The sequence below is a fragment of the Mustela lutreola genome, chromosome 2 (assembly GCF_030435805.1).
Source record: "Mustela lutreola isolate mMusLut2 chromosome 2, mMusLut2.pri, whole genome shotgun sequence".
Classification (NCBI taxonomy): Eukaryota; Metazoa; Chordata; class Mammalia; order Carnivora; family Mustelidae; genus Mustela; species Mustela lutreola.
The window spans coordinates 20,544,789-20,566,793 of NC_081291.1; the positions used below are offsets into that span (position 1 = coordinate 20,544,789).

Genomic DNA, 22,005 nt, shown 5'->3' on the forward strand with positions numbered 1-22,005 from the left:
AAGAGTTTTGATCAGGAAGGGATGCTGTACTTTGTCAAATGCTTTTTCAGCATCTATTGAGAGTATCATCTGGTTCTTGTTCTTTCTTTTATTGATGTGTTGTATCACATTGACTGATTTGCGGATGTTGAACCAACCTTGCAGCCCTGGAATAAATCCCACTTGGTCGTGGTGAATAATCCTTTTAATGTACTGTTGAATCCTATTGGCTAGTATTTTGTTGAGTATTTTCACATCTGTGTTCATCAAGGATATTGGTCTATAGCTCTCTTTTTTGATGGGATCCTTGTCTGGTTTTGGGATCAAGGTGATGCTGGCCTCATAAAATGAGTTTGGAAGTTTTCCTTCCATTTCTATTTTTTTTAACAGTTTCAGGAGAATAGGAATTAGTTCTTCTTTAAATGTTTGGTAGAATTCCCCCGGGAAGCCGTCTGGCCCTGGGCTTTTGTTTGTTTGGAGATTTTTAATGACTGTTTCAATCTCCTTACTGGTTATGGGTCTGTTCAGGCTTTCTACTTCTTCCTGGTTCAGTTGTGGTAGTTTATATGTTTCTAGGAATGCATCCATTTCTTCCAGATTGTCAGATTTGTTGGCGTAGAGTTGCTCATAGTATGTTCTTATAATAGTTTGTATTTCTTTGGTGTTAGTTGTGATCTCTCCTCTTTCATTAATGATTTTAAATATTTGGGTCCTTTCTCTTTTCTTTTTGATAAGTCTGGTCAGGGGTTTATCAATTTTATTAATTCTTTCAAAGAACCAGCTCCTAGTTTCGTTGATTTGCTCTATTGCCTTTTTGGTTTCTATTTCATTGATTTCTGCTCTGATCTTTATGATTTCTCTTCTCCTGCTGGGCTTAGGGTTTCTTTCTTGTTCTTTCTCCAGCTCCTTTAGGTGTAGGGTTAGGTTGTGCACCTGAGACCTTTCTTGTTTCTTGAGAAAGGCTTGTACCGCTATATATTTTCCTCTCAGGACTGCCTTTGTTGTGTCCCACAGATTTTGAACCGTTGTATTTTCATTATCATTTGTTTCCATGATTTTTTTCAATTCTTCTTTAATTTCCCGGTTGACCCATTCATTCTTTAGAAGGATGATAAGGGTGTATTTGGGTTCTTTCCAAACTTCCTTTTGTGGTTGAGTTCTAGCTTTAGAGCATTGTGGTCTGAAAATATGCAGGGAATGATCCCAATCTTTTGATACCGGTTGAGTCCTGATTTCGGACCGAGGATGTGATCTATTCTGGAGAACGTTCCATGTGCACTAGAGAAGAATGTGTATTCTGTTGCTTTGGGATGAAATGTTCTGAATATATCTGTGATGTCCATCTGGTGCAGTGTGTCGTTTCAGGCCTTTATTTCCTTGCTGATCTTTTCCTTGGATGATCTGTCCATTTCAGTGAGGGGAGTGTTAAAGTCCCCTACTATTATTGTATTATTGTTGATGTGTTTCTTTGGTTTTGTTATTAATTGGTTTATATAGTTGGCTGCTCCCACATTGGGGGCATAGATATTTAAAATTGTTAGATCTTCTTGTTGGACAGGCCATTTGAGTATGATATAGTGTCCTTCCTCATCTCTTATTATAGTCTTTGGCTTAAAATCTAATTGATCTGATATAAGGTTTGCCACTCCTGCTTTCTTCTGATGTCCATTAGCATGGTAAATTCTTTTCCACCCCCTCACTTTAAATCTGGAGGTGTCTTCGGGCTTAAAATGAGATTCTTGGAGGCAACATATAAATGGGTTTTGCTTTTTTATCCATTCTGATACCCTGTGTCTTTTGACAGGGGCATTTAGCCCATTCACATTCAAGGTAACTATTGAGAGATATGATTTTAGTGCCATTGTATTGCCTGTAAGGTGACTGTTACTGTATATGGTCTCTGTTCCTTTCTGATCTACCACTTGTCGGCTCTCTCTTTGCTTAGAGGACCCCTTTCAATATTTCCTGTAGAGCTGGTTTGGTGTTTGCAAATTATTTCAGTTTTTGTTTGTCCTGGAAGCTTTTAATCTCTCCTTCTATTTTCAGTGATAGCCTAGCTGGATATAGTATTCTTGGCTGCATGCTTTTCTCGTTTAGTGCTCTGAAAATATCATGCCAGCTCTTTCTGGCCTGCCAGGTCTCTGTGGATAAGTCAGCTGCCAATCTAATATTTTTACCATTGTATGTTACAGACTTCTTTTCCTGGGCTGCTTTCAGGATTTTCTCTTTGTCACTGAGACTTGTAAATTTTACTATTAGGTGACAGGGTGTGGGCCTATTCTTATTGATTTTGAGGGGCATTCTCTGAACCTCCTGAATTTTGATGCTCGTTCCCTTTGCCATATTGGGGAAATGCTCCCCAATAATTCTCTCCAGTATACCTTCTGCTCCCCTCTCTCTTTCTTCTTCTTCTGGAATCCCAATTATTCTAATGTTGTTTCGTCTTATGGTGTCACTTATCTCTCGAATTCTCCCCTCGTGGTCCAGTAGCTGTTTGTCCCTCTTTTGCTCAGCTTCTTTATTCTCTGTCATTTGGTCTTCTATATCACTAATTCTTTCTTCTGCCTCATTTATCCTAGCAGTGAGAGCCTCCATTTTTGATTGCACCTCATTAATAGCTTTTTTTATTTCAACTTGGTTAGATTTTATTTCTTTTATTTCTCCAGAAAGGGCTTTTATATCTCTCAAGAGGGTTTCTCTAATATCTTCCATGCCTTTTTCGAGCCCGGCTAGAACCTTGAGAATTGTCATTCTGAAGTCTAGATCTGACATATTACCCATGTCTGTATTGATTAGGTCCCTAGCCTTCGGTACTGCCTCTTGTTCTTTTTTTTGTGTTGAATTTTTCCGTCTTGTCATTTTGTTCAGATAAGAGTATATGAAGGAACAAGTAAAATACCAAAAGGGTGGCAAAAACCCCAGGAAAATATGCTTTAACCAAATTAGAAGAGATCCCAAATCGTGAGGGGGTAGAAAGGGAATAAAAAGAGGTTCAAAAAGTTAGAAAGAAAAAAAAAGAAAAAAGAAAAAAAAGAAAAGAAAAGAATTTAAAAAAAGAAAACAAATAAGAAAAATATAAAAGAGAAAAAATATATATTGGATAAACTAGTTAAAAAACGTTAAAAAATAAAAAGGTAAAAGTTAAAAAAAAAAACTTACCAGAAGGCGAGAAAAAAAAAAAAATGAAAAAGAAAAATATCAAATTAACTGCAAGACTAAAAAAAATCACAGGGAAAAAGCCATGAGTTCCGTGCTTTGCTTTCTCCTCCTCTGGAATTCTGCTGCTCTCCTTGGTATTGAAACCGCACTCCTTGGTAGGTGAACCTGGTCTCGGCTGGATTTCTTATTGATCTTCTGGGGGAGGGGCCTGTTGTAGTGATTCTCAAGTGTTTTTGCCCCAGGCGGAATTGCACTGGCGGAATCTTACCCAGGGCCGGGTTGAGTAATCTGCTCGGGTTTGCTTTCAGGAACTTTTGTTCCCAGAGCGCTTTCTGTAGAGTTCCGGAGGATGGGAATACAAATGGCGGCCTCCTGGTCTCCGGCCGGGAGGAGCCGAGAGCCCAGGGCCCCACTCCTCAGTGCGCCCTCAGAGAACAGCGCCCAGTTACTCCCGTCTGCCTGACCTCCGGCTGCGCTCCGAGCTCACCGAGCCTGTGACTGGTTCAAGGTAACACCGAGCTGTGAGCTTACTGTCGGCTCTGTCTCTGTAGCCGGCTTTCCAAGCTTTGCGACACTCAGACACCCCCGATCCTTCTGTGACCCTGCGGGACCTGAGGCCACTCTGATCCCGCGTGGGCTTCGCCCCGGTTTAGCCTCTGGAGCGATGTCCCTCAGCGGAACAGACTTTTAAAAGTCCTAATTTTGTGCGCCGTTGCTCCGCCGCTTGCCGGGAGCCGGCCCCTCCCCCCGGGGTCTATCTTCCCGTCGCTTTGGATTCACTTCTCCGCCGGTCCTACCTTTCAGAAAGTGGTTGTTTTTCTGTTTCCAGAATTGCTGTTCTTCTTCTCTTCGATCTGCTGATGGATTTTCAGGTGTTTGCAATCTTTAGATAAGCTATCTAGCTGATCTCCAGCCAGCTGAAGTAGTCTCAGCCTGCTATTTCTCCGCCATCTTGACTCCGCCCCCCAAGATAGTGAATTCTTTTAGAGGTGAACTGTATAGAATATAGAATATATTCTACACAGTCCAGTGTTTTGGGTGATGAAGTAATTGGTAGTATCAGTGAATCCTGTGGGCACCAGTCTATTACTTTACTTCTTTCATTTCAAGTGATGTCCTTGCTCATATTTGAATTTTATACACATTAACATGATGACAAATAAGGTATTCAGTAGTCTACTGAAGGTCATTTTTCCAGAGATAAAGAAGGTAGAGAAACAAATTCCATCACTTTTATGATGAATGGAGTCCAGTGTAATAAACTTGCCAAATTGTGTCAGCTAATCCACTAGGAAACGGTACTATATTAGAGTCTCAGCATTACTCTATGCTACTGTCGCATTCTGATTTAACAGTTGTTGTACCAGGTCAGTCTTTTTTTTTTTAATTAAATTTATTTATTTTCACCATAACAGTATTCATTATTTTTTCACCACACCCAGTGCTCCATGCATTCCGTGCCCTCTATAATACCCACCACCTGGTACCCCAACCTCCCACCCCGCCGCCACTTCAAACCCCTCAGATTGTTTTTCAGAGTCCATAGTCTCTCATGATTCACCTCCCCTTCCAATTTAGCCCAACTCCCTTCTCCTCTCTAACACCCCTTGTCCTCCATGCTATTTGTTATGCTCCACAAATAAGTGAAACCATATGATAATTGACTCTCTCTGCTTGATTTATTTCACTCAGCATAATCTCTTCCAGTCCCATCCATGTTGCTACAAAAGTTGGGTATTCATCCTTTCTGATGGAGGCATAATGCTCCATAGTGTATATGAACCACATTTTCCTTACCCATTCATCTGTTGAAGGGCATCTTGTTTCTTTCCATAGTTTGGCGACCGTGGCCATTGCTGCTATAAACATTGAGGTACAGATGGCCCTTCTTTTCACTACATCTATATCTTCGGGGTAAATACCCAGGAGTGCAATGGCAGGGTCATAGGGAAGCTCTATTTTTAATTTCTTGAGATTCTCCACACTGTTCTCCAAAGAGGCTGCACCAGCTTGCATTCCCACCAACAGTGTAAGAGGGTTCCCCTTTCTCCACATCCTCTCCAACACATGTTGTTTCCTGTCTTGCTAATTTTGGCCGTTCTAACTTGTGGTTTTAATTTGAATCTCCCTGAGGGCTAGCGATGATGAACATTTTTTCATGTGTCTGATAGCCATTTGTATGTCTTGATTGGAAAAGTGTCTGTTCTTATTTTCTGCCCATTTTTTGATATGATTGTCTGTTTTGTGTGTGTTGAGTTTGAGTTCATTATAGATCCTGGATATCAACCTTTTGTCTGTACTGTCATTTGCAAATATCTTCTCCCATTCTGTGGGTTGCCTCTTTGTTTTTTTGATTGTTTCCTTTGCTGTGCAGAAGCTTTTGATTTTGATGAAGTCCCAAAAGTTTATTTTCACTTTTGTTTCCTTTGCCTTTGGAGACATATCTTGAAAGAAGTTGCTGTGGCTGATACCGAAGAGATTACTGCCTATGTTGTCCTCTAGGATTCTAATGGATTCCTGTCTCACGTTGAGGTCTTTTATCCATTTTGAGTTTATCTTTGTGTACAGTGTAAGAGAATGGTCGAGTTTCATTCTTCTACATATAGCTGTCCAGTTTTCCCAGCACCATTTATTGAAGAGACTGTCTTTTTTCCACTGTATATTTTTTCCTGTTTTGTCGAAGATTAATTGACCAAAGAGTTGAGGGTCCATATCTTGACTCTCTACTCTGTTCCACTGGTCTACATGTCTGTTTTTATGCCAGTACCATGCTGTCTTGGTGATCACAGCTTTGTAGTAAAGCTTGAAATCAGGTAACATGATGCCATCAGTTTTGTTTTTGTTTTTCAACATTTCCTTAGCGATTCGGGGTCTCTCCTGATTCCATACAAATTTTTGGATTATATGCTCCAGCTCTTTGAAGAATACCGGTGGAATTTTGATAGGAATCGCATTAAAGGTATAGATTGCTCTAGGCAGTATAGACATTTTAATAATGTTTATTCTTCCGATCCTGGAGTATGGAATGATCTTCCATTTTTTTGTGTCTTCTTCGATTTCTTTCATGAGTGTTCTGTAGTTCCTCAAGTAGAGATCCTTTACCTCTTTGGTTAGGTTTATTCCCAGGTATCTGATGGTTCTTGGTGCTATAGTAAATGGAATCGATTCTCTAATTTCCCTTTTTGTATTTTCATTATTTGTGTATAAGAAAGCCATTAATTTATGCACATTGACTTTATATCCTGCCACGTTGCTGAATTGCTGTGTGAGTTCTAGTAGTTTGGCGGTGGAGTCTTTTGGGTTTTCCACATAAAGAATCATGTCATCTGCGAAGAGAGAGAGTTTTACTTCTTTTTTTTTTTTTTTTTGGAGTGTACATTTTTATTAGATGATGAGTAACTTTAAACAGTATTTTAAAAAATTATTTTAAAATCTTATTTTGTTTTAATTTTTTATTTTTTATAAACATATATTTTTTTATAAACATATATTTTTATCCCCAGGTCTGTGAATCACCAGGTTTACACACTTCACAGCACTCACCAAATCACATACCCTCCCCAATGTCCATAATCCCACCCCCTTCTCCCCAACCCCCTCCCCCCGGCAACCCTCAGTTTGTTTTGTGAGATTAAGAGTCACTTATGGTTTGTCTCCCTCCCAATCCCATCTTGTTTCATTTATTCTTCTACCCACTTAAGCCTCCATGTTGCATCACCACTTCCTCATATCAGGGAGATCATATGATAGTTGTCTTTCTCTGCTTGACTTATTTCGCTAAGCATGATATGCTCTAGTTCCATCCACGTTGTTGCAAATGGCAAGATTTCATTTCTTTTGATGGCTGCATAGTATTCCATTGTGTATATATACCACATCTTCTTGATCCATTCATCTGTTGATGGACATCTAGGTTCTTTCCATAGTTTGGCTATTGTGGACATTGCTGCTATAAACATTCGGGTGCATGTGTCCCTTTGGATCACTACATTTGTATCTTTAGGGTAAATACCCAATAGTGCAATTGCTGGGTCATAGGGCAGTTCTATTTTCAACATTTTCAGGAACCTCCATGCTGTTTTCCAGAGTGGCTGCACCAGCTTGCATTCCCACCAACAGTGTAGGAGGGTTCCCCTTTCTCCGCATCCTCGCCAGCATCTGTCATTTCCTGACTTGTTGATTTTAGCCATTCTGACTGGTGTGAGGTGATATCTCATTGTGGTTTTGATTTGTATTTCCCTGATGCCGAGTGATATGGAGCACTTTTTCATGTGTCTGTTCGCCATCTGGATGTCTTCTTTGCAGAAATGTCTGTTCATGTCTTCTGCCCATTTCTTGATTGGATTATTTGTTCTTTGGGTGTTGAGTTTGCTAAGTTCTTTATAGATTCTGGACACTAGTCCTTTATCTGATATGTCGTTTGCAAATATCTTCTCCCATTCTGTCAGTTGTCTTTTGATTTTGTTAACTGTTTCCTTTGCTGTGCAAAAGCTTTTGATCTTGATGAAATCCCAGTAGTTCATTTTTTCCCTTGCTTCCCTTGCCTTTTGCGTTGTTCCTAGGAAGATGTTGCTGCGGCAGAGGTCGAAGAGGTTGCTGCCCGTGTTCTCCTCAAGGATTTTGATGGATTCCTTTCGTACATTGAGGTCCTTCATCCATTTTGAGTCTATTTTTGTGTGTGGTGTAAGGAAATGGTCCAATTTCATTTTTCTGCATGTGGCTGTCCAATTTTCCCAGCACCATTTATTGAAAAGGCTGTCTTTTTTCCATTGGACATTCTTTCCTGTTTTGTCGAAGATTAGTTGACCATAGATTTGAGGGTCTATTTCTGGGCTCTCTATTCTGTTCCATTGATCTATGTGTCTGTTTTTGTGCCAGTACCATGCTGTCTTGATGATGACAGCTTTGTAATAGAGCTTGAAGTCCGGAATTGTGATGCCACCAACGTTGGCTTTCTTTTTCAATATCCCTTTGGCTATTCGAGGTCTTTACTGGTTCCATATAAATTTTAGAATTATTTGTTCCATTTCTTTGAAAAAGATGGATGGTACTTTGATAGGAATTGCATTAAATGTGTAGATTGCTTTAGGTAGCATAGACATTTTCACAATATTTATTCTTCCAATCCAGGAGCATGGAACATTTTTCCATTTCTTTGTGTCTTCCTCAATTTCTTTCATGAGTACTTTATAGTTTTCTGAGTATAGATTCTGTGTCTCTTTGGTTAGGTTTATTCCTAGGTATCTTATGGTTTTGGATGCAATTGTAAATGGGATTGACTCCTTAATATCTCTTTCTTCTGTCTTGCTGTTGGTGTAGAGAAATGCAACTGATTTCTGTGCATTGATTTTATATCCTGACACTTTACTGAATTCCTGTATAAGTTCTAGCAGTTTTGGAGTGGAGTCTTTTTTTTTTTTTTTTTTTTTTTGGAGTGGAGTCTTTTGGGTTTTCCACATAAAGTATCATATCATCTGCGAAGAGTGATAATTTGACTTCTTCTTTGCCGATTTGGATGCCTTTAATTTCCTTTTGTTGTCTGATTGCTGAGGCTAGGACCTCTAGTACGATGTTGAATAGCAGTGGTGATAATGGACATCCCTGCCGTGTTCCTGACCTTAGCGGAAAAGCTTTCAGTTTTTCTCCATTGAGAATGATATTTGCGGTGGGTTTTTCATAGATGGCTTTGATGATATTGAGGTATGTGCCCTCTATCCCTACACTTTGAAGAGTTTTGATCAGGAAGGGATGTTGTACTTTGTCAAATGCTTTTTCAGCATCTATTGAGAGTATCATATGGTTCTTGTTCTTTCTTTTATTGATGTGTTGTATCACATTGACTGATTTGCGGATGTTGAACCAACCTTGCAGCCCTGGAATAAATCCCACTTGGTCGTGGTGAATAATCTTTTTAATGTACTGTTGAATCCTATTGGCTAGTATTTTGTTGAGTATTTTCACATCTGTGTTCATCAAGGATATCGGTCTATAGCTCTCTTTTTTGGTGGGATCCTTGTCTGGTTTTGGGATCAAGGTGATGCTGGCCTCATAAAATGAGTTTGGAAGTTTTCCTTCCATTTCTATTTTTTGGAACAGTTTCAGGAGAATAGGAATTAGTTCTTCTTTAAATGTTTGGTAGAATTCCCCCGGGAAGCCGTCTGGCCCTGGGCTTTTGTTTGTTTGGAGATTTTTAATGACTGTTTCAATCTCCTTACTGGTTATGGGTTTGTTCAGGCTTTCTATTTCTTCCTGGTTCAGTTGTGGTAGTTTATATGTTTCTAGGAATGCATCCATTTCTTCCAGATTGTCAGATTTGTTGGCGTAGAGTTGCTCATAGTATGTTCTTATAATAGTTTGTATTTCTTTGGTGTTAGTTGTGATCTCTCCTCTTTCATTCATGATTTTATTTATTTGGGTCCTTTCTCTTTTCTTTTTGATAAGTCGGGCCAGGGGTTTATCAATTTTATTAATTCTTTCAAAGAACCAGCTCCTAGTTTCGTTGATTTGTTCTATTGTTTTTTTGGTTTCTATTTCATTGATTTCTGCTCTGATCTTTATGATTTCTCTTCTCCTGCTGGGCTTAGGGTTTCTTTCTTGTTCTTTCTCCAGCTCCTTTAGGTGTAGGGTTAGGTTGTGTACCTGAGACCTTTCTTGTTTCTTGAGAAAGGCTTGTACCGCTATATATTTTCCTCTCAGGACTGCCTTTGTTGTGTCCCACAGATTTTGAACCGTTGTATTTTCATTATCATTTGTTTCCATGATTTTTTTCAATTCTTCTTTAATTTCCCGGTTGACCCATTCATTCTTTAGAAGGATACTGTTTAGTCTCCATGTATTTGGGTTCTTTCCAAACTTCCTTTTGTGGTTGAGTTCTAGCTTTAGAGCATTGTGGTCTGAAAATATGCAGGGAATGATCCCAATCTTTTGATACCGGTTGAGTCCTGATTTAGGACCGAGGATGTGATCTATTCTGGAGAATGTTCCATGTGCACTAGAGAAGAATGTGTATTCTGTTGCTTTGGGATGAAATATTCTGAATATATCTGTGATGTCCATCTGGTCCAGTGTGTCGTTTAAGGCCTTTATTTCCTTGCTGATCTTTTGCTTGGATGACCTGTCCATTTCAGTGAGGGGAGTGTTAAAGTCCCCTACTATTATTGTATTATTGTTGATGTGTTTCTTTGATTTTGTTATTAATTGGTTTATATAGTTGGCTGCTCCCACATTGGGGGCATAGATATTTAAAATTGTTAAATCTTCTTGTTGGACAGACCCTTTGAGTATGATATAGTGTCCTTCCTCATCTCTTATTATAGTCTTTGGCTTAAAATCTAATTGATCTGATATAAGGATTGCCACTCCTGCTTTCTTCTGATGTCCATTAGCATGGTAAATTCTTTTCCACCCCCTCACTTTAAATCTGGAGGTGTCTTCGGGCTTAAAATGAGTTTCTTGAAGGCAACATATAGATGGGTTTTGTTTTTTTATCCATTCTGATACCCTGTGTCTTTTGACAGGGGCATTTAGCCCATTCACATTCAGGGTAACTATTGAGAGATATGAATTTAGTGCCATTGTATTGCCTGTAAGGTGACTGTTACTGTATATGGTCTCTGTTCCTTTCTGATCTACCACTTGTAGGCTCTCTCTTTGCTTAGAGGACCCCTTTCAATATTTCCTGTAGAGCTGGTTTGGTATTTGCAAATTCTTTCAGTTGTTGTTTGTCCTGGAAGCTTTTAATCTCTCCTTCTATTTTCAATGATAGCCTAGCTGGATATAGTATTCTTGGCTGCATGTTTTTCTCGTTTAGTGCTCTGAAAATATCATGCCAGCTCTTTCTGGCCTGCCAGGTCTCTGTGGATAAGTCAGCTGCCAATCTAATATTTTTACCATTGTATGTTACAGACTTCTTTTCCCGGGCTGCTTTCAGGATTTTCTCTTTGTCATTGAGACTTGTAAATTTTACTATTAGGTGACGGGGTGTGGGCCTATTCTTATTGATTTTGAGGGGCATTCTCTGAACCTCCTGAATTTTGATGCTCGTTCCCTTTGCCATATTGGGGAAATTCTCCCCAATAATTCTCTCCAGTATACCTTCTGCTCCCCTCTCACTTTCTTCTTCTTCTGGAATCCCAATTATTCTAATGTTGTTTCGTCTTATGGTGTCACTTATTTCTCGAATTCTCCCCTCGTGGTCCAGTAGCTGTTTGTCCCTCTTTTGCTCAGCTTCTTTATTCTCTGTCATTTGGTCTTCTATATCACTAATTCTTTCTTCTGCCTCATTTATCCTAGCAGTTAGAGCCTCCATTTTTGACTGCACCTCATTAATAGCTTTTTTGATTTCACCTTGGTTTGATTTTAGTTCTTTTATTTCTCCAGAAAGGGCTTTTATATCTCTCGAGAGGGTTTCTCTAATATCTTCCATGCCTTTTTCGAGCCCGGCTAGAACCTTGAGAATTGTCATTCTGAACTCTAGATCTGACATATTACCGATGTCTGTATTGATTAGGTCCCTAGCCTTCGGTACTGCCTCTTGTTCTTTTTTTTGTGGTGAATTTTTACGTCTTGTCATTTTGTCCAGATAAGAGTAAATGAAGGGGCAAGTAAAATACTAAAAGCGTGGCAACAACCCCAGGAAAATATGCTTTAGCCAAATTAGAAGAGATCCAAAATCGTGAGTGGGGAGAAAGGGGATAAAAAGAGGTTCAAAAAGGAAGAAAGAAAAAAGAAAAAAAAAAAAAGAAAAGAAAAGAAAAGAAAAGAATTTTTTTAAAAAAAGAAAACACCTAAGAAAAATGTAAAAAAATATATATATATATATTAGATAAACTAGTAAAAAATCGTTAAAAAAGAAAAAGGTAACAGTTAAAAAAAAAAATTTTACCCGAAGGCGAGAAAAAAAAAAAAATGAAAAAGAAAAAATTAAATTAACTGCAAGACTTAAAACAATCACAGGAAAAAATCCATGAGTTCCGTGCTTGGCTTTCTCCTCCTCTGGAATTCTGCTGCTCTCCTTGGTATTGAAACCGCACTCCTTGGTAGGTGAACTTGGTCTCGGCTGGATTTCTTGTTGATCTTCTGGGGGAGGGGCCTGTTGTAGTGATTCTCAAGTGTCTTTGCCCCAGGCGGAATTACACCGCCCTTACCCGGGGCCGGGGTGAGTAATCCACTCGGGTTTGCTTTCAGGAGCTTTTGTTCCCTGAGCGCTTTCCGTAGAGTTCCAGAGGACGGGAATACAAATGGCGGCCTCCTGGTCTCCAGCCCGGAGGAGCCGAGAGCCCAGGGCCCCACTCCTCAGTGCGCCCTCAGAGAACAGCGCCCAGTTACTCCCGTCTGCCTGACCTCCGGCCGCGCTCCGAGCTCACCGAGCCTGCGACCGGTTCAAGGTAACACGGAGCTGCGAGCTTACTGTCGGCTCTGTCTCTGTAGCCGGCTTTCCCGTTCCAATACCCGCAAGCTCTGCGACACTCAGACACCCCCGATCCTTCTGTGACCCTGCGGGACCTGAGGCCACGCTGACCCCGCGTGGGCTTCGCCCCGGTTTAGCCTCTGGAGCGATGTCCCTCAGCGGAACAGACTTTTAAAAGTCCTGATTTTGTGCGCGGTTGCGGTTGCTCCGCCGCTTGCCGGGAGCCGGCCCCTCCCCCCGGGGTCTATCTTCCCGTCGCTTTGGATTCACTTCTCCGCCGGTCCTACCTTTCAGAAAGTGGTTGTTTTTCTGTTTCCAGAATTGCTGTTCTTCTTCTCTTCGAACTGCCGATGGATTTTCAGGTGTTTGCAATCTTTAGATAAGCTATCTAGCTGATCTCCGGCTAGCTGAAGCAGTCTCAGCTTGCTACTTCTCCGCCATCTTGACTCCTTCGAGAGTTTTACTTCTTTATTGCCAATTTGGTTATCTTTTATTTCTCTTTGTTGTCTGATTGCTGTTGCTAGGACTTCTAATACTATGTTGAACAAGAGTGGTGAAAGTGGGCATCCTTGTCTTGTTCCTGATCTCAGTGGGAAGGCTGCAAGCTTTTTCCCATTGAGGATGATATTTGCTGTGGGTCTTTCATAGATAGTTTTGATTAGGTTCAGGAATGTTCCCTCTATCCCTATACTTTGAAGCGTTTCAATCAGGAACGGATGCTGGATTTTGTCAAATGCTTTTTCTCTATCAATTGAGAGGACCATATAGTTCTTCTCTCTTCTCATATTAATTTGTTTTATCACATTGATTGATTTGCGAATGTTGAACCATCCTTATAGCCCAGGGATGAATCCTAACCAGGTCAGTCTTTATGAGGGAAAGTCCATGGAGTTAAGCCTGTGATAGCTGCAGTGCCTTTTACCAACATTCATTGTGGGAAAGCTGAGGAAGGAAACAGATTGAATTCATGGGACACTGGGGTTGGGAATAAATGGCATAAAGAAAATTGGCTTCCTTTGAAAGATAACTAATTTAGGTGAGCCAATCTATAAGTCTTTAAGGAAGGCAAGGACACCCTCTTCAGTAGAGAAGGAGGGCCTTTTTCTACTGCAAAGTGTTCAGTAAGGGTGACATTTAGGTCCTTTTAAGTTGTCCCGTGTTATACTTTTATCTCTACTATTCTTTCCAAGTCATTAGCCAAGCTTTTATTTTCATATTTATGGAAAAGCCTTAAATTCAACTGACATTGCAATTCAGCAATCATTAGGATCCAAACTAGAGTTTGGTTTTGGGCTTTGAGTGCCAAAACTGAAAAAAAAAGATTACTCTGAACACTTGTTTTTTAAAAAAATTTATTTATTTATTTGAGAGAGAGTGAGAGCACGTGAACGAAAGAGAAGAGACGGGCAGAGGGAAAGAGAGAAAGAAGCAGACTCCATGCTGAGCATGGAGCTGAATTCGGGGCTCAATCCCATGACCCTGAGATCATGACCTGAGCTGAAATCCAGAGTCAGAGGCTTAACCAACTGAACTACCAACCACCTTATCTAAAATCTTATGCAGAACATCAATAAAGTGAGCATTTAGCTTTCTGCAGGCCTGGTTTTCTGACTAGAGATGATCCTTCCAATTAGATGCTACAGAATAAAGAATAAATCAAATCATCTGTTCTATCCATTCTTCATCTGCTAGATTTATTTAGCTCTTAGTTTAAAATAGAGTTAAAGGGAGAATCAGTAAGTCAGCAGTACCCAGAAGGCTTCTTGCTTTTGATCATGTAGGCCAAGACATCCTTTTATCCATGCCCCCCCCCTTTTTTTGGCCTTTGATATCATTGTTGGTCTGTTTAGCAAACTACTCTCAAACTCAACCTCAGACTTTGCTTATAGTTGTATGGATTTCTATTGCATGTATTCTAGGAACCTTGTCATTACTGTCACTACAGCTGGTTGGGGATTTGAGGTCTTGAAATGGTTAGATAGATGAGAGAGGGAATAGGAAGGGAATCAGTAATGATGCTCATGATGGAAATATTGGAAGAATTATTGATAATCAACTGCCAAAGAATAATATGAAGGACTTGAGCATCTCAGGGTCTATGGGGTGGAGTTGTGCATTGTCAGCACTAAACAGCTGAGAGAAGAAGGGCAAGTTTATGTCCTAACTTGTCACAGCATGACATGGAAAAAGTAGGGACTTTTATATGATTATGCTTTCTTTCTTATATTACTTCAGTGTCTTCTAACTGCTCTCCCACTTCTACCCATGTCCCCTTACAGTTTATTCTTGACGTAGCTGCCAGAGCAATTTAAAAAAAAAACTCTTGATGTACTGTATGGTGACTAACATAACACAATAAAATATAAAAATAATAAAAATTAAAAATAGAAGTTAGATTATGTTACTCCTGTGTTTAAAACTTTCCAGTGGCTCCTATCTCACTCAGGGTAAAAATCAAAGTTCTTAAAAAGATTTACCAGTTTATGTGACCTGGCTTCACTCCTTCTACTCTACCTATTTCTCATTTGGCTTCAATTACATTGGCTTCTTTGCTTTTATTCAAACATATGAAGTATACTCCTGCCTTAAGATTTTTTTTCCATGCTGTTTCCTATGCTTGGAGTACTATGCCTGGCTAAGACTCTGTCACTTCCTTCAGGTCCTCTCTCAAATCTCAGTGAGACCTATCCTCTAACTACCATATTTAATTCTGCCTCCTCCAGTCCCTCACCATTTTAAAACTGAATGCTTCCATAGGAATGTTGCCTCAGGAAATGACTGTGGCTTCCACCAAGTTGGTTTCTTTGCAGTCTCTGCTGCTTTGGGTAATTGGTTTTCCTTTCTAATTGAGTAATTGGCACTCAGGTTATAAGCCTATACCATAGTCATAGAGAGGCTGAGAAATCAAGTATCTGTTATTTTCTGCTTATGTAGTGGAAGACAACTCTGTCGCTACATTTGGGTTTTTTCCAAATGAAGGGGGTTACTATGCTGGAGAGCTCAGGAAAAGAAAATCACAATTTTCTCTAACACTGCAATTCTTTTCTCCTAGGAATCCTGTTAAGAGTTGTTTGGAATTCTTTGACTTCTCCCTCATGTCTCTTAAGTACTCTTTCATACTTTGGGTTACTTTTTTGTTCTGCCCTACATTCTAGAGTGATTTTTTTCATTATTACCTTGCTACTTATTTTCTCTTGAACTCTGTCCAGCTTGTATCATTTCTGTTGAGGTTTGTTATTTTTTTCCACTGCTATTATTTTTTGGATATCTTAAAAATAGTGGTAAAATATTCATAACAAAGAAGTTAACATTTTAAAAAAATATTTTGTTTATTTGACAGAGAGAGAGAGATCACAAGTAGGCAGAGAGGCAGGCAGATAGAGAGAGGAGGAGGCAAGCTCCCCACTGAGCAAAGAGCACGATGTGGGGCTTGATCCCAGGACCCCAGGATCATGACTTGAGCTGAAGCAGAGGCTTTAACCCACTGAGCCACCTAGGGACTCCCCCAAAAGTTAACATTTTAACCATTTTTAAGAGTATAATCCAGTGGAATTAAGTATATTCATAATGTTATGCAGCCTTCATGAGTATTCAATTCCAGAATTTTTCATCATCCCAAACAGGGACTCTGTAACTCTTTAACAGGTAACTCCCCATTTTCCCCTTCCTCAGTCCTTGAGAATTGTTCTTCTTTCTAGCTCTCTATCTATAAATAAATATTTCTATCTATCTGTGAATTTTCCTATTCTATGTACCTCATGTAATGGAATCATGCAATATTTGCCCTTTTGTGTCTGGCTTATTTTACTTAGCTTTTATTTTACTTAGTGTTTTCAAAGCTCATCCATGTTATAGCATGTAACATAGCATCAAAATTTCATTTATTTTAGAGCACCAGAGTGGCTCAGTTCGTTGAGTTGTCTGCTTTCAGCTCAGGTCATGATCCTGGGGTCCTGGGATCAAGTCCTGCATCAGGCTCCCTGCTATGCTCAGATCCTGCTTCTTGACCTCTGCCCCTCTGTCTCATGAATAAATAAAATCTTTTAAAAAGATTTCACTTACTTTAAATGTTGAATAATATTCCCTTATATATGCATGTTCCATTTCATTATTCTATTCAGTCATCAATGAACACTTTGTTATAATACTTTTCTTTTGGAAAATTTCTAGTTAGTTCTTTTGTATATTCATTGGCTCTTGTTTTATTTGTGCTTGCTTGTGTTTCATACTTTTCTTTTAAATGGAAGTTAATCATTTCTTTAAACATTTTAAAGATATAAAAATGTTTGTCAGACTTCTAAAATTCTGAAAAGATTTTTAAAGATTATTTTAAAATCTTGATCATTATATTTTCATATGTTTTAGAATTTTGATTTTTAGAAGTGAGAGATTTTGTTTTTCCCTTCCTTCTCTCCCTCTGAGCACATCTGTCTTGTGCTTATGCAGCTACCTCTGCCTACTCCCAAGGCCCCATGTAGAACAAAGTGCTACAAGAGCATTTTAGATCTTCTTCTCCATAGCTATATTGGGGCTTTGGCAAATCCTGAACTTAGACTGAAGGGAGGAAGGGACGCTTTAGGCCCAATCTCTTTAGCCCTAGAGCTTGCTAAAAGCCATAGTTCCCAGTGAGGTACAGTAGCAGTTTGTTGTTGTTGTTTTTAAACTTGGCCTGTTGGACAGTATGTTTGTGATAATACTATATCTGAATTTTAAAAATTTTTAGGATATTGGTTGTGTATTATGATCTAAGAAAAATAAGTCAGTTTTGGTTTCAACTTAGATTAGTTAAATTGAAGTGAGTCCAAAGCCTTATAATTTTAAAATAGGAACATTGCAAATTTCCCATAGATCTCCCTATTTAAAATAACTGAACATATAATAGACGAAACTTTCCACTTTATACCATGTGTCATTTCTGTGTTAATTCTACTAAAACACAACACTCTTATAAATGTCCCATGACTCTTTCCATAGGGTCAAATTTAAATCTCTTAGCCCTGCCCTGACAACACCTTTCTGTCTTATCAGTTTCCCATGTTCTCAACATGAATCCTCTTTAATACTTCTTGCTCATTATTTTTTCTGTACCTTTCTTCATAGCTTATTAGAGCCTCTTTATCCATCTCTTTGCCTTTCAAAACTAAGCTTTCTTTAGGAACATCACTTCCTTCATGAAGCTGTATCTAATCATCAGGTAAAAGTGAACCTTTTCCTTCTAAACTGCATTAGAACTTACAGTTGATGTCACACAGCACCTATTTGTGCTTTACATTTAAGTTTTGTTATTAGGGTTATGATCTCCCTGGTTGTTTCTATAAATCTCCTAATTATCTTTGTAGCACTCTTAATATATAGTATATAAAAATAATTTCAGAAATTAATGTTTATACTAGTTATCCAGTAGTTTGAAGAAATAAAACTTTTTATTCATTTTTGTCTGGCAGTCATTAAGACTTACTCTTTTTCACACTGTTCTCCAAAGTGGCTGCACCAATGTTTATAGCAGCAATGGCCATGGTCGCCAAACTGTGGAAAGAACCAAGATGCCCTTCAACGGACGAATGGATAAGGAAGTTGTGGTCCATATACACTATGGAGTATTGTGCCTCCATTAGAAAGGATGAATACCCAACTTTTGTAGCAACATGGAAGGGACTGGAAGAGATTATGCTAAATGAAATAAGTCAAGCAGAGAGAGTCAATTATCATATGGTTTCACTTCTTTGTGGAGCATTACAAATAGCATGGAGGACAAGGGGAATTAGAGAGGAGAAGGGAGTTGGGGGAAATTGGAAGGGGAGGTGAACCATGAGAGACTATAGACTCTGAAAAACAATCTGAGGGTTTGAAGCGGCGTGGGGTGGGAGGTTGGGGGAACCAGGTGGTGGGTATTAGAGAGGGCACGGATTGCATGGAGCACTGTGTGTGGTGCAAAAATAATGAATACTGTTATGCTGAAAATAAAAAAAAATTTTTAAAAAGACTTACTCTTTTTCAGATCTGGCTTTTGCCAGTGGCTTACTCTCCATCTGAGAAATTCAATATGACTTATTGTTTTTTAAAAAATTAAAGTAAACCATTCATTTCAAAACTATTATAGTAGTACTTGAAATAATTGGTAAAGTTGAATCTAGGAATTACTACCTTGGATGCTCTTGGCACAAGGGAAAAAATGTATCACACTTTACTCTTAATAAGCACTTGATGAAAACTTTTATTTTTATCAGCTTATAAATTTGATGAATATGGATAGTGCTCTGAAATCAATCCGAGAAGATTGTTTTCATCTGCTGGAATAAAGCAGATAAAATAAAACAATAACACTATAAAAGATCATCAAGTAACTATTCATTGACAGTCAGTATTAATGTACTGAGTCATCTCTCAATGGTGGTTTGTCAGCTTCTTCCTGTGCAAAGACAATACATAATGCAAATTTTGTGAAATAAACTTCTTTTGCTTTCCAAGTTGTTGGCTTTGGCTAACAAATAAGAATTACTGTGTTTCAATCACTTTAGCATACCAGTATATAAATTTTTAGTCCAGAGAGTATTTCATTATCCCTCACAATTGGCATAGACATTGTAAAAATATTATCAAGTCATGCCCGTATTTTGAACAACCTTTCAATACCTTGTCATTCATTTTACTTGAGTTAAGATCTGGGACGTTTAGTATCATTTGAAAAGGCCCCGTGAGAGCTGGATTCAGTGTTACCAACCTTTTTAATTTTTTTTAAATTTATTTTTATTTTTTCAGTGTTCCAAGATTCATTGTTTATATACCACACCCAGTGCTCCATGCAATATGTGCCCTCCATAATACCCACCACCAGGCTCACCTAACCCCCCAACCCCACCCCTCCAAAACCCTCAATTTGTTTCTTAGAGTCCAGCCTTTTTAAAGCTCTTGTTTATGTAAATTCTTTCCCATTTCAGTGGCTTCTTGTATACTGTTTCCTCTGCAGGTGGCACCATATCTGTTTCTCTTCCTCCCTACACACATTTCTTGTCATGAACTTTTTGCATCTTTTGTACCTTAACACTTGTTTAGAGAAGATTTCACTGATCCCTTTTCTTTTTAAATCATGTCCCCCAGTTAAAATCACTGATTTTACACATTAATTTCCTTCTTAGATTCATCACTGTTCATATCTGTATGTTGTGATTATTGTTGATTCTCTGTCCAGAGCAAGAGCTCTCTGAAGATAGGGACACTGTCCACTTTTGTTCACTGATAAATCCTTGGCAGTTTAACACAGGGACTGGCACCATAGTAGATGCTGCTTATGCAGTAGACTGAGGGAATCCCCTTAACTTTCTGATCCTTAGGAGGATCAGAATTCCTCTACCAGATCCAGAATTCCTCTACTGACACAATTTTCTAAGAAAGCACAATACTAGTATAAGGGAGAGTTTATAAAATATTTCAAAAACCAGTGTCTGGGTTCCCTACCTCCCCCATTTCCATTAGATCTTTTATGTCAAGATTATGAACTAATTTGCATTACTAGTAAATGTTAAAGGACACAAATAATTTAAAAAATTAATTTAAGCAAGACATAGGTGACATATGGTCTTTCTTTAAAGATAAAGGCTCAAAATGGTCTTTTAAAAAGTCTGTTTTAAAGACAGTATTTCTAAAAGTAAAATTAAGGACTTCCATATCAAGTCCTTAATTTTTTTAAGGACTTTTTTTTCATGAATTCAGTTCATTTACACTATTGCACTATATTATGGCAAAATAATCTTCAGTCAGTTGGTTATAGCTTTCCTTTATGTTTGCATGAACTTAACTTTGAGTTATACACATTGAAAAGGTCAGTAGATAGGATTCTGGTATTTTATCAAAGATAATGTGGCTGTTGTTGTGGCTCTGGTTCTAGGCAGTATGAAACTGTGGTTCCACTTGAAGATTCTATTGTGACTGAGGTTACAGCAACTCTACAAGAATGGGCCAGTCTGTGGAAACAACTCTATGTGGTAAGTATTGATAATTGGCTTACTAGGTCGTTAAAGTTCCATTAGAAAAGTGAAAAAAATTATCTTACATATACTAATTATAAATTTTTAGACTTCTGAATATTTGCAATTTTCAAAGTATGATCTTATATTAACTGAAACATATTTTCAGTTATGAGTGTTGTTCAGTCTGAAGAGAGCACATTATTCATATGCCTCCAGTACCTCTACCCTATCCTAGTCAGTAGAATAGCATTAGGGATTGTAGCTGTCTTTCTCACTGCTGTCGCCTGAGAAGCTTTCATAAAACAGGTGTTTCCTGAATGAATGAACAAACTTAAGAGTTTCATTGTGAACATAAAGTTGGGTAAAGGCCAAGAAGTTTTATCAACAGATTCTTATATTCACTAAACTTAAAGGATATGCCATATAGGACATGGTTTGCTAAGTCTACAATTAATAGAAAGATTAATAAAAAACGTGGTTCATGTCCTCTGGAAACTTAGAGTAGAGAGCAATAGGACACACAACATCTGGGCTGGAAATAAGTGACAAGGTTTGGGTTCTGTTATTTCATCAAGATGGAATAGGCACATTCTGTTATACTCCTTTTACTAATTACAACAAGAATCCTGAACAAAACTCATAAGTCATCTACCAGAAAACTCTGAAAGTAAAGGAAAAGAAAGTGGAGTAACTAGGGACCTTTGAACTCAAGGACTGAATGAGTTCCCAGATTGTTTTTTCTTGCCTCCCATATACTATGGCTCGGGCTCTAGAGAAGCCCACCACCTGGAAATACTAATAGGTGCAAACAAAAAAGCACCAAAAAGACCCCTTTTTCAGCAAAGGCTGGTGCAGCAAGACAGAAACCTTTTCCTCCACATCAGATAGGGTGCAGATGTAACAGGGTTTGAGTGAGGCACGTGTCATACAACTGTGTGAACACCCTATCTTCATGCTTATGAACTACAAAAGGATCAAGACAGAAACACTTTAAGTTATCCTTTCTGTTCTCTACAGAACATTGAAATAAAAGCTGCACTCCCTTGTACCCACCCAAACAGGCATTACAATAGTGGAATTGGTGACCAGAACTCCCATCTTTCATACCCACTTTTCCTCACACCTGCAGTAACAAGATGTCCCTCTCCAGTGGAGCTTCAGGCCAAACTCTTGACTTCTATCCCTCCCCACTTCAGTAATGAGGCAGTGCCTTTCTCTTCAGTGGGACCTGAAGGAGGATTCTGACTGCAACTTCACCCAGCACTTGCAAGGTGGTACCTTCCCCAGCAGAGCCTGTGGGTAGGACTCTGGAGTTTACAACTACCCAGTGTTAACAAGGTGATGCCCTTATTTTGCAGAGTTCTGTGGGCTTCCTCCTGTGCTCTGAAGTAAGGAAGAAGCATCCCTCTACAGAGGATCCTGTGGTTAGAACTCTTGATTTCCACTTCCCTTGTAATAATAAGTGGGTCCCTCTCCAGCTGAACCTGTAGG

The 22,005-nt window shown here is 38.9% G+C and overlaps 1 protein-coding gene and 1 pseudogene across 9 annotated transcripts in view; one reads left to right on the plus strand and one right to left on the minus strand.

Annotated features, from left to right (window-relative positions):
* DOCK3 (dedicator of cytokinesis 3) overlaps positions 1–22,005 on the plus strand; it is a 578,190-nt gene that overhangs the window by 246,197 nt on the left and 309,988 nt on the right. For all 9 annotated transcript variants that reach the window (XM_059161016.1, XM_059161023.1, XM_059161018.1 and 6 more), the window contains exon 5: positions 20,433–20,529. In XM_059161016.1, coding sequence (XP_059016999.1) covers positions 20,433–20,529 — 97 coding nt within the window. The remainder of the gene's footprint in view (positions 1–20,432; positions 20,530–22,005) is intronic.
* LOC131826281 (small nucleolar RNA U13) lies at positions 21,393–21,489 on the minus strand (annotated as a pseudogene).